The sequence below is a fragment of the Amborella trichopoda genome, chromosome 13 (genome assembly GCF_054954075.1).
Source record: "Amborella trichopoda isolate Santa Cruz 75 chromosome 13, AtrichopodaSantaCruz75HAP2 v2.0, whole genome shotgun sequence".
Lineage (NCBI taxonomy): Eukaryota > Viridiplantae > Streptophyta > Magnoliopsida > Amborellales > Amborellaceae > Amborella > Amborella trichopoda.
In genome coordinates this window covers 46,324,419-46,336,666 of record NC_142348.1, presented here as the reverse complement: position 1 = coordinate 46,336,666, position 12,248 = coordinate 46,324,419, and the positions used below count along the sequence as shown (strand labels likewise).

At 34.6% G+C, this 12,248-nt stretch overlaps 1 protein-coding gene across 1 annotated transcript; it reads right to left on the bottom strand.

Moving 5' to 3' along the window:
- Positions 1-550: 550 nt before the first annotated feature.
- LOC18442675 (uncharacterized) lies at positions 551-8,237 on the bottom strand. The gene is made up of 7 exons (XM_006852889.4): positions 8,149-8,237; positions 5,332-5,686; positions 4,220-4,447; positions 3,783-4,137; positions 3,540-3,667; positions 3,297-3,432; positions 551-1,073 (listed from the first exon to the last, which is right to left on the bottom strand). Exons 2-7 carry the CDS (start codon positions 5,676-5,678, stop codon positions 834-836), a joined length of 1,434 nt encoding a protein of 477 aa, XP_006852951.1. The 5' UTR covers positions 5,679-5,686; positions 8,149-8,237; the 3' UTR covers positions 551-833.
- Between the last annotated feature and the right edge of the window lie 4,011 nt (positions 8,238-12,248).

Sequence of the window (12,248 nt, the reverse complement as noted above, 5' to 3'; positions counted from 1 at the left end):
ACGATCCCAAAACATCATATCAAGAAAATCCTCCTACACTATATATGCTTAAAGGAGTAAATGTTGATTTTGCTGCCGTGGGAATGACATATAGCCGATCCCAAATAGTTGGGAAAAAGCTCTGGGGGTGATGACAAGACAGTCGAACACCTCGATCAAATGAAATGCTCATCAGCTAACGGATTAAAAAATCACTATAATCTACATTGGGAAAAGACTAAACCATGCTAAAAACCCCATCAGCCCAATTGCAAAATCACTGTTACAGTCGAACATATGAACTTGTTCTAAGCAAACAACCAAAGTGAGATTACAAAACCCACGTCTATACCCAAAGATATGGTAAATTAATTCATCAAATAAGAACTCTGATTATTGTGAAATGGTCTACAAAATGAAAAGAATTGCACAGATATGGACCCAAGAGGATTACAGCTTGAGCTGCATAGCATTAGAAAACCAAGACCTTTGTCAAAATTTAAGTAATATGAAAAGAGAAATGAAAAGTCAGCTTAGGCTGCAGCAGAGCTAAGAAACAAAATCCCAAGTATGGTGAAAGTATTGGCCTTGCATAATAACATCTTCTAGTCTGATTGGAAATACAAAAATATCTTCATTCCGGGTTTCCCTCTTCATCGCATAAATTCATCGCATAAAAGAGAATCAAACAGTTTGTCAGTCACTACACACTAAGCCTGAACCTCTTTTCATAGAGAAAAGGTGTGAGAGAAAGCGGGGGGGGTGGTTTGCTATGTTACCTCTCACCAAAAATTCCAATGAGCTTCCTCACAAGAACACCGAACAAACACAAAGATAACCACACTTCAGCATCTTTAGAAACCGAAGAAACCGAGCTCGCTCGCTCTCTCCTTCTCAAAGGTCTCAAAGTACTGATAAATTATGGTAACGGCCAAAAGGATCCCCGTCCCTGAACCAATTGCTCCCATGAAATCTGCCAATACAGTCAAGGCACCAATACACATACCCCCAAAAGCAGCAGCAGTGGGAATGTAACGATTCAACTCCCTCTGCAGGTTTGATTCTCTATGACCAGGCATCACCATTTGTTGCTCCTATCAAATTACATACACACAATATTACAAAAGGGAGTAATGACATGTAATATATTCTATTGTAAATAGAGGAATGCACCATGAAGTATGTGATCTATAATGCATACATTATTAAAGATGCATGAATTTATTAATCTTGGACTGAAAAAAATGAACATGCTTATGTATATCAAGGGTGATAACTAATATACCTCTATGGTTTTCCTAATGGAAAAAATGGATCCCTAACTAATAACCAGAACTATGAAATCATCTAGAACATCAAAATATAAAACAACGCAAAGATTCCACTGGTGTGAATTGGAGAGCTAGGGAGTTCTCAAAAGCAAAAAAGAGGTTGGGGAAGAAACCCATGTACAAAGGAAATACTGGATAAAACGATGCTCCAAAATCCCCATAACCTCTTGACGCACCAACAAGTAAATATTTGCCCTAGATATGGTTTGCTTGTGAGTTGGCACTCGCAGGAAGAAGGAACCTTGCCACTTCCATATCCAGACACATCAATCACCCCTCTCAAATAAATGAAAGCACCCAATAAGGCCCTTTAACATGCTAGTCAAGTCAATATGCCCTTTCACTCACATCGTTACCAAACCTAGGACTTCAAACTTACTGTAAAAACAACTCACATGATAGGTATATCCCTGTCCACAAAACCAAAGGACTTAGGTCCCCTCACCCTCTTCCTTTTGTTGATACTTAATTTAAATAATAGTGCACCTAACGTCCTAAACACTTCCCCGAATAAAACCCCTGAATTTATAAACTTCTTCACTATTTTTTGTTTGCTAGTTTGTCCCATACCCATCACCACCAATTCATCTGTATTCCCCTCCAATCATCTCTCCCTACTGTACCCATATACCCCAGAGAAAACAGTAAACTCCCTTCGCCCTCAATCTCTCACCAAATACTTACTCATTCACTCCAAACCTCTTCCACTGCAACCCCTCATCAACCAACACAGGCTCCTGATCCCCATTCATTTTCCCATCCAACCAAATCATAGCTTAACTCGCTTCCATCACTTTAGAGGAACCCAAAAGATTGATAATTAAACTTACCATCACATAAAGAACCACAAAATGGAACTTATTGCACACAAGTATCACACACATTGATGGAGTCAGCCTCATACACACGCTCAGTGAAGTCTCAGCTCTGAATTTTTCAGGTCCAAGCATAGAACCAGCAAAGCAAATTCCTCTTCTAGCCCCATCATAAGACTTTTACATCAGTTACCTCATTCATCCAAATGCATATCATAGACCTACTCAGGAAATATGTCCAAAAATTACATAATATTGTCAGCCAACTAAAGGTGATACATCAATGCTGAACCTAGTGCAATACCAAGCCTTTGATCAACCCAGAAAGTGTACTTCATCATATGACTAGAGGCTTTGCAGGCAATCACAGGTAGAAAGGTAGGCATGGGTTCACCTAAGCTCCGGTGTCTAGGATGGCAAAAATGCCCCACAAAAAATAAATTTTTTTGACAAGTGAAAAAATATTCTGCCATACAAATGAATAAGCAATGGGCATTACATCACTGGTACACCCAACAGGTGGGAACAAGCCAAGCATATAGCGAAACATCATTTTACAATACAACCATCATGGATCACCCACAGTTTTGAGTAGTTCATTTTCATTTTTTTTTGGGTGGGGGCATTTGGGGGTTGGCAAGTGGTTTCACTGCCCTAATCACCAAGATCAGACTCCCTGACCCTCTAAAAAATGATTAATACTAGAGCCTTAATTTATTGAGATTATCTAGTTCTTTTTTTTTTTTAGGAGAACGTTCACTTAGTATCAAGTTCATGTTGGCCATACTAAAAGCATTGGAACCTACTTCGTGTTCAGTACATTGAAAAAAATCAATCTAGGAAACATAATCTAGACATAATGCCACTTCAAATTCTTCACCAAAGATTGGTTATCTTAAAAAATCCAACTGAAAAAGGTCGTGGTGCAGAATAATGCATAGCACATAAATTGTGCATTCAGCTTGTTCAAGACCTCAGGGAGACCAAAATATGGAACGCATACCAGACAGTAATGTAGTCAAAACTGCAATTGCCTTGAACAAACCAATTTATTTGACGTTAAACACAAACAAATTGAATAACGTGGCACTGTTCAAAAGATGCTAAAAGAATGATCTTCATACCAAACTGTGACTGCATTCAGCAAGCACAAGGTTTAGGGTTTAATTACCTTCAGCTGTTTAGCCACATCCCTAGCAGAAGATCCAGACACTTCTATCCAAGTTTTGGAGAACAACGCACAGGCCGACAGCATAAACACAATATAAAACAACGCGTGGAACGGATTGGCAGCCATATCAGCCAAGCTGGAAATAGTACATCCAGATTTTATTAGGAGAGATTAGTAAATATTAAATGAGAGAGAGAGAGAGGCCCATTAAGAGGGGGGGGGGGAAACAAAGTAATTGATCACCTTGAGGGTGCTGTAATGTAGTAGGCTAGACCACCAACAGGAATAAAGTGGCCACCTGAATATTCAGATTCTTTCCACTTGCCCAACAAGTTCACAAGGAAATTAGTACTGTACTTCTTGTAAAGCAACTGCGGAAACACAAAAAAGATACACCTTTTATAGTTGAAATTAAAATATTAATCTTAGTTACAAACAAGATACATCTTTTTTTAGCTAGTCCCATGCAGATATGTAATAAGATACCTGAGAAATGAAGTAGAGATTGGTAACAAGAGCAGACTGTAGAATAATAGGCATGTTGGAAGTGTAGAAGAGCTTAATAGGATATGATCCTTGCTGTCCACGTGCATTCTTTGACCTCACAGGTAAAACAACACGGAATCCTTGGAAGTAGATAACAATAAGGAAGACCAACACAGTGGCAAGCAAGTTTGTCACATTTGGAAGGTTCTGCCTATAGAAAGCCTCTCGAAGGGCACGGACTTTGTCAGTTCGAGTTATCAGAAGATGGAACAAGGCAATGACAGCACCCTCAAATTCAGCTCCCCTTCCACTGTTGATGGTTGTGGGGCTAAATGCTTTCCAAATGATATTTTCACTGCACAGTCATAAAAAATGTATAAGCAATTATATACATGAGTTTGCAAGAGAGAACCAAACTATTATATGGTGGGACCTACCAGATATTGGTGGCAATAAAGAGAGAGATGCCAGAACCAAGACCATATCCTTTCTGAAGAAGCTCATCCAAGCAAATGACGATGATACCAGCAAAGAAGAGCTGAAGGATTATGAGGATGGCATTCCCTGCACCGAGTTGGCCGACACTACCATACATTCCAGATAAAACATAAGCCACTGCCTCTCCGATGGCTATAAGGATACCCAACAACTTCTGCGCACCATTCCTGAAATGAAAAAAGAAGGATTAGAGGCTTTCTATTATCAAGAAAGGATGATAAATCAAGACGTTCAAAAGAAACTAACTATAATCCAGATGTAAACACAAAAATCCTGAACAAAAGGTTTGGGAGTGGTATGGATTTCCATGTATGCTATTTGGCAGCTAGGACCCAAGATTGGGATAAAAGGAGCAAACTTAAGGCATCCATGATGTTGAAGAGGAAAGAAGATTGATGATAATTTAGAAATGGTTTACCAAATAACAAATATAAAATCTGCCAATTAATAAATATGAAAACAGTATATTTTTATGAAAGATGATAAGAAAATTGCTATGTAGATCCCAAAAAGTACAAAATGAGGTCCACAGCGAAGTACGACAACTTCACAGTAGTAAGCATTATAAGCTAGAAAAACCTAGAAACTTTACCATGATAAATCAATATCAGCAATTTTAAATGCCATAGTCTAGTTCAAAATGTCAGTTCTTACATGAACCACTGGACCTTTTACAAGCATAATTGTAAACAATCAGTCACCACATTCGGCCTGTCTATTATCCAATAGGAACCACTAAGCAAGCAAAACAGAAAGCCAAAGCTTTGGCGAATTCAAATATATATAATAGATCTTAGTGTAGTAATGCTCTCCCTGAAAAAAGGGGGTGCTACTAGGCCTAGACAAATCTGCAATTCTGAAAGCTACTGAGGTGAACACCCCACACGTATTGCATAAGACAAATACTTATGTTAGCATTTGATAACATTTTCTTGCAAAACATAGTTCCAGATTTATAAATTTGTTATGTATTAAATTTACCAAAAGTAATAGTTAACAGAAAATACTACAAACAAAAATTCTATCAATTTTTTCTCTTGCAAATACTCACATAAGAGCACGGTCTTCACGCACACTGTTGTCAACCTCAATTATCTTTGAACCAACCAATAGTTGCATCACTAAACCTGAAGTGACTATTGGGGTGATTCCAAGCTCCATAACAGTTCCACGATTTGATGCAAGAATCACACGCATCCAATAAAATGGATCTGCACCAGTGGTTGAGTGTATTCCATAGAGAGGCAACTGACTGCATACTAAAAAGATGAACAGAGAAATCACAGTGTACAGGACCTTCTCCCTGAAGGGAACTTTGCGCTCTGCACTTTGAACCTCAGGCAAGAACGACAAAAATGGTCTGACAAGATGTAGCACCCGAAATCCTCCCCCTGGCATTTTTTCTCCTGATGATGGGGCAGAAGATATAAACTTCAGCAAAGTATACGTTACATTTAGAGGAGTCATAATTATGCCGTCACAATCATACATTTTCCTCAACAAAAGTTTATGAAGAGTTTTAACGAAAGGTATTATAAGAATGCCCGAACTACAAGTAACTTTAAAAAGGGAGCACAAACCCCTTGCTTTTTACAAAGAATCACAAGTTCACAACGCTAATTTTGATTGACCGATTAGGTGCATTATGACTAGCATTAAATCTGAATGAAAGCAAAAACAAGTTCTTTGTTGTGAGGTTATATCGATTTAGAGGCTTGTATGCAACTTTCTCAAATAGGTGAGGTTAAAAAATGGTCACAGACCAACACATTGCAGAATGCACTATTTTGTTAAAAAAAAAAAAGAATTAACGGCACTTTAGTGGTTGATCCAGAAACCAAGCAGTATCAAAAAACTCCAGGTCGGTGTCCAACTTGGTCACTGACAAGCCAACTCGGCCACTGAAAAAAACAAGTCAATTTGCCAAGCTAAACAGTCATTTTGGAAAAATTCAGTCAGTTTTTTAAATTGTGTGAATAATTTGAAACAGAAAACCAAGTTTTCACATTGTGGCATTTGAACTTAGCTTCTCACCAAAATTAAACTGCATCCTACCACATTATATAATAATACTTTGATCATTGTATGTCTAAATTACATAAAACTCATATAGAACAGAAAAATGGACAATCCGATTAGTTCTCTGGGTAAAAAAACATTAGACATTTCATCTTCCAAAACCAAGACTTTTGATGTTATTTGTCGTACAATAGTTTCTATATGTCTATTATGGATCTGCACTCCCTGGGATCGATAAACCTTTTGGATCTTATTAACCAAAGAGATACAACTTTGCACTATGGTTAGCGGAGCACTAATAAAGAATTCCCAAGGAATTCCAAGAAATCATGTTATGCGTTCGTTCCAGCCTTCAACCCTCTTTTCTAGGTTCATCGATATGAATCAATCGAACGAACTTCTAACACTTGTTCAAGTTTTGGAAGACCTTGAGTTATATCACCAGATCTTGATTTTAATACCCCCAAGATTTCATCTATGAATCTCGCCAACAGGATGAGTCTAAGTTGATACAAGCTTTATAAAGTCAAAATAGAGTTCGTTTTTTTCTTGGGTGCGGTTTGTATAAAGCCGAGGCTCTAAACAATCAAAGTAAAGCGCACCTTCAAATAGTGTCGAGAAATGTGGTTTGTGATAGCCTTAAAATAAATTTTCATCTTTAATTATAAAATTTAAAGCTTCAAAAATAATGTAGATAGCATATCTATGAAAACTAGAAAATCTTGAAAATTGACAGTCCAAAAATGGGTTACAAGATGCACTATTTCCATAAAAGAAATCCATTTTTTTCTCATGTCGATGCATCTTGATGATCAATTTGAGGATATTGGGGCATCAAAACAACCTCTTCTAGTGAAATTTTTTAGGTCAGCTCTATTTGATTGTTTAGAGCTTTGGCTCTATATAAACTTTTTCCTTTTTTTCTTTCAGTGATTATAATCAAAGCCTAAACACCTGTAACTTCAAATAGAGGCGTTATTTCCCTTTTACCCCAAAAAAAGCATTTGCAAATTTTCCAAAAGACCGTAAAAACCAGAGAATGTTAAATATGCTATAATCATTTATACAGCTTAACACAACTAAACAACATGAATTATAGCATTGCCAGTTACTCAGACCAATTTTTTCCTCCCCGTGGGGTTTTGGAAGAGGAGGGGGGATGTGGAGGGGGGAGAGAGAGAGAGACTTATCATGTTTTTAATAAAAAATGTCTGAAAACATTTATGAAAATGGATTCTTCAGAAAATTATATGCATGTGCTAGCCAATATAAACAGATATTGAACGAGATAAAAATAATCCAAGATATTCTATCATTTGCAGAGTTATTCAAGTAAACAGGAAACAAATGAAAAATAAGAACACAGAAAAACAAACAATATTTAACAAAAAAATGATATTGCCAACGAAAAAACTGCAAATGATTCTTCCATAAATTCACTGTTGCAACAAAAGCGCATAGACTCGCACATAAAAACTTAATTAATTACCACACATCAACAGAATAAACAAACACCTGAATAATTATCCAGTGACAGGAAATATCCCCATCAAAATAGGTAATTATCCATTACCAGGAAACATCTCCATCAAAATACGTAACCTCCATCAAAATGGGTAACCTCAATCGAGTCACGAAACAAAACCAAAAAATCACTAGATCCAGACATATCACCATCATAAAAAACTCAAACCCTAATATTAACACAGAGAAACCCTAAGTCAACATAGATCTGAGAAAATTAAGATCTAAAACCAAGTCTCAGCATAGATTCATAGACATACCGTCAACATAGATCTTAAAAAAGTAAGATCTAAACCCAAGTCTCACCATAGATTCATAGACATACCTCCAAATCTGCAGATCTGATACCCAAATCGTTGAAATTACGGCAGAATTTGCAGATACCAGCACCAAGTAAAAGAGAAACGAGTTCAATCCAAGAAGAAATGAAATCCTAGAAGATCTGTGCAATCGTTTGTGGAAAAAGAGGAAATAGGGTTAAGAGAAAACGCTGGAAATGATTTTCACTCACCTAGATGGAAGGGTAAATATAAGAGAAATCTAGATGGAAGGATAAATACAAGAGCAGAGAAAGAGGGTAAATACAAGAGCAGACCTAGATGTAAGGGTAAATATAAGAGAAATCTAGATGGAAGGATAAATACAAGAGCAGAGAAAGAGGATAAATACAAGAGCAGAGAAAGAGCTTGGTCAACAGAGCTATGTAGCAGTCCCACGTGGCATTTTCCACGAAATAGCAGCCAATGGGAGCGCCCGATTCGCATTATTTTTAATCGCTCCTATTAATATTCACTTTTTATTTGCAATTTTGTAGTGAAAAACAACGTTGAATGGACAAATGCCGACATTTTCATGCCTTTTCTAGTTCAATATACGCCTTTATCTTGTGTTTCGAAATGAGTAATGATGTCATTATTAAATTTTGTATATATATTAAAAAAAAAAAAAAAGTAAAATCTCATACTCATATAATAACTTTTTTTAGATATATGTGTCAAATTTAATGATAATCATTTAAAATCCTACATATATAAGAGTGAAAAGATCTCGTAAGATCGTTACTGTTTAGAAATATATATAAAATAAATATGGATAATGATCCTAAAGAACTTTCTCCCATTCATGTGTGTAGGATCCCAAATAATTATCATTAAATTTGACACGAATCTCTATAAAAATTATCGCAGATGTGAGATTTGACTTTTTTAAATATGTATGCCAAATTTAATAATGAATTTTTGAGTCCAACGCACATGAATAAAGGGAGGTACTGTAGGATCATTTCTCAAACGGCATAATGAAACCCATTGTACCCCTCATCTCTTATAAGGGCCTATGCGATTTACCAGCTTGATTTTTCAACCATGAATGAGCTTCATTTTTCAACCGTAAATGTCTTCCCAACGCTTGTAGGTATCCTTTCTTTTTTTATATATAAAAATGGTGTCTCTTATTATGAAAATGATGTTTTTACTCAAAAAACAATCGGGTTTTAAGGTTGGTTTGAGCCGAGCTAGGTTCTAGACCAAGTAAAAATAATAATTAAAATCGACATCCGTCTTCAGTCTTTTCCAATCTCCTAACATATTATATACCACATTGTAATCAAGCTTTTTTCACGGAACAAACTTATATTGAACTTTTAGTTGTTTTTTAATGTTAGCCTCACAAATTAGAGTATCTTCCAATACCGTAACATATCAACTTTTAGTTTTTTTTAATGTTAGTATTACAAATTAGGTGCATATCAACTTTTAGTTTTTGAATGTTAGCATTACAAATTAGGTGGAAGTTATATAGAAATGTGCTTGAAAAGCCTATGAATAAAATAAATAAATAAATAAATAAAAATAAGGAAAAAAAGTTTTAAAATGTTTGCATCATACATTAAGTGGCAGTTATGTGGAGAAAAAAAAGCTCTATAAATATATAAAAAAAAGGGGAGAAAAAAAAAAGAAACTTATCACAACAAAACTATGTATCACAACAAAACTATGTTATTTCTCATATTACAAGCATGTGATTCCAAATTAAGAATATTTTTTTAGGAAATATAATTTTGATTTCTTATATGTTTTTAGAATTTTTTTTGTTACTTCTTTATAGAGCCTAGGTTCTAAACAACCAAATTAGAGCACACCTCAAAATGAAAACAGGGAAAAGAGATGAGAGAGACGGGGTTGAAAAAGTGCAAAATAGGATTAAAAAGGTTTTTGGATTGAGATGGAATAAAACAATATGTTAAGGCTAATTTTTATAGTCAAAAGTGAATGAAAGAGAGAAATAAGAGATAAGGGGTACGGTGAAATCTTTAGGCGTTAATGAAAACACGGGAAAAGAAAAAAGAGCTCGGGTTGAAAAAGTGCAAAATATAGTTAAAAAGGTTTTTGGATTGAGATGGAATAAAACAATTTATTGGAGCTAATTTTTATGGTCAAAAGTGAATAAATGAGGAAAATAAGAGATGGGGGGTGCCTTTTCTTTATTTTAATTTCATCTCTTTTCCTGTGCATCAAACTAAGCTTAAATTTATTACATTCATACTTTGTAAACGTATGAAAAATATTTCGAAATTACAAATGATCAATATTGTGCTTTCTTTAAAAAAACATAGATAAAGGGGTGTAAAATGCCCATGGTACTTGTTTCTTGTATTTCTTGTCCATTTTTATTGGAGAATTGGGTACTATTTGAGTAGGGGTTGTTCTCTTTGAGAGGTAATAATTCTCAAAATATTTTTGAAATACTAATTTTCACTATTTCTTGGGACAAAGATTTGGAAAGTATTATTATTGATTTGAATATATGTTCCTTTTCCAAAATTGAGTTTTAGTACAAATCTATGTCTTAAGTTCTTTGGTTAAAAATTTGACCTTTTTCTTGCTTTGAATGTAATGAAACCAGATATCTAACACTTTAAAATCAATTGATAAAAGAAAATGTTTATATAAGGGTGAGGTCCTAAACTATCAAATTAAGGTGCACCTAAAAAATTCATTAGAAGAGGTTGTTTTAATGCTAAAAAAAACCCTCAATTCGATTATCTCGACATCTAGATATTAAAAAAAATGGATTTCAAATCTTGGAAATAGTCCATCTTGTATTATTTAGATTGTTAATTTTCAAAATTTTCAAGTATTCATTGATCCACTCGATCTACACTATTTTTTAATATTTAAAATTTATCATTAAAGATGAAAATGAATTTTCAAACCATCAAAATGTTTGTTGATACTAAAATAATATATTTTGTCACTATTTAAGGGTGTGCCTTTGATTGTTTAGTGCCTCAGCTTATATAAACCACACCCATTGATAAATATAGGCTTTTCCACCCAAATGAGCTTATATTGATATTAGGTTATAAACTAATGCTATAGTGTATTTTAACAAAATTATTTCTAGAAAAAATATAGGTTATCTAACTTGGTCTCAGTCTTGCATTAATTTTAGGACTTGAAATATCTCAAGGTCAACTAATTTTAGGACTTGAAATATCTCGAGGTCAACTAATTTTAGGACTTGAAATATCTCAAGGTCAACATGAACAAATTTTAGGACTTGAAATATCTCAAGGCCAACTAATTTTAGGACTTGAAATATCTCGAGGTCAACATGAACAACGGGAGGATTTCTAGCATCAAAACAACCTTTTTCATTTGAAACCCTTACCCCTGTTTTTTCAAGTAGATTAGGAGTTAGCTTTTTTTAAGTACTAGTAGGGTCGTATTAGGGGTGGGAATAGAAATCATTTGAAACCCTTACCCATTTTTCCAAGTAGATTAGGAGTTAGCTTTTTTAAAGTATTAGTGGGGTGATGTTAGGAGTGAGAATAGAAACCACAACATGGTGACTAAGGTGTGGGGTACTACCAACACGACCCTAGCCCTTTTCCCTGATGTACTTTACTTTGACATTATAAATATCGCGTATTGTATATATATATATATATATATATATATATATATATATATATATATATATATATATATATATGGGAAAAGATGGGATTAGCCTACTAGCTCATATGAACATATGAGCCCAATGTCCCAGATTGAATATAGACCGATCTGATGATCACAGATGTCCGGTAGTATTTAAATTTTAATTTTTTTTCTATAAATCCAAATCACTTGAAATTTTAGGCATGTGTTCATAAAAAATAGTTGAATCTTTAAAAAATTATTAAAAAAATATTTTACATGAAATAAATTGACCAAAATACCCCCAAAACATTTCAGGGGGTATTTTGGTTATTTTTTTCACGAATAATTTTCTTTATATTTTTATTAGGTGCGCCTTGATGAAAAGAACATACACGTAAAATTTCAAGTAATTTGGATCTATAAAAAATAAAATAAAATTCAAGTACTATCGGACATCCGTGACCATCAAATCGGCCTATATTCAATATGGGTCGTTGAG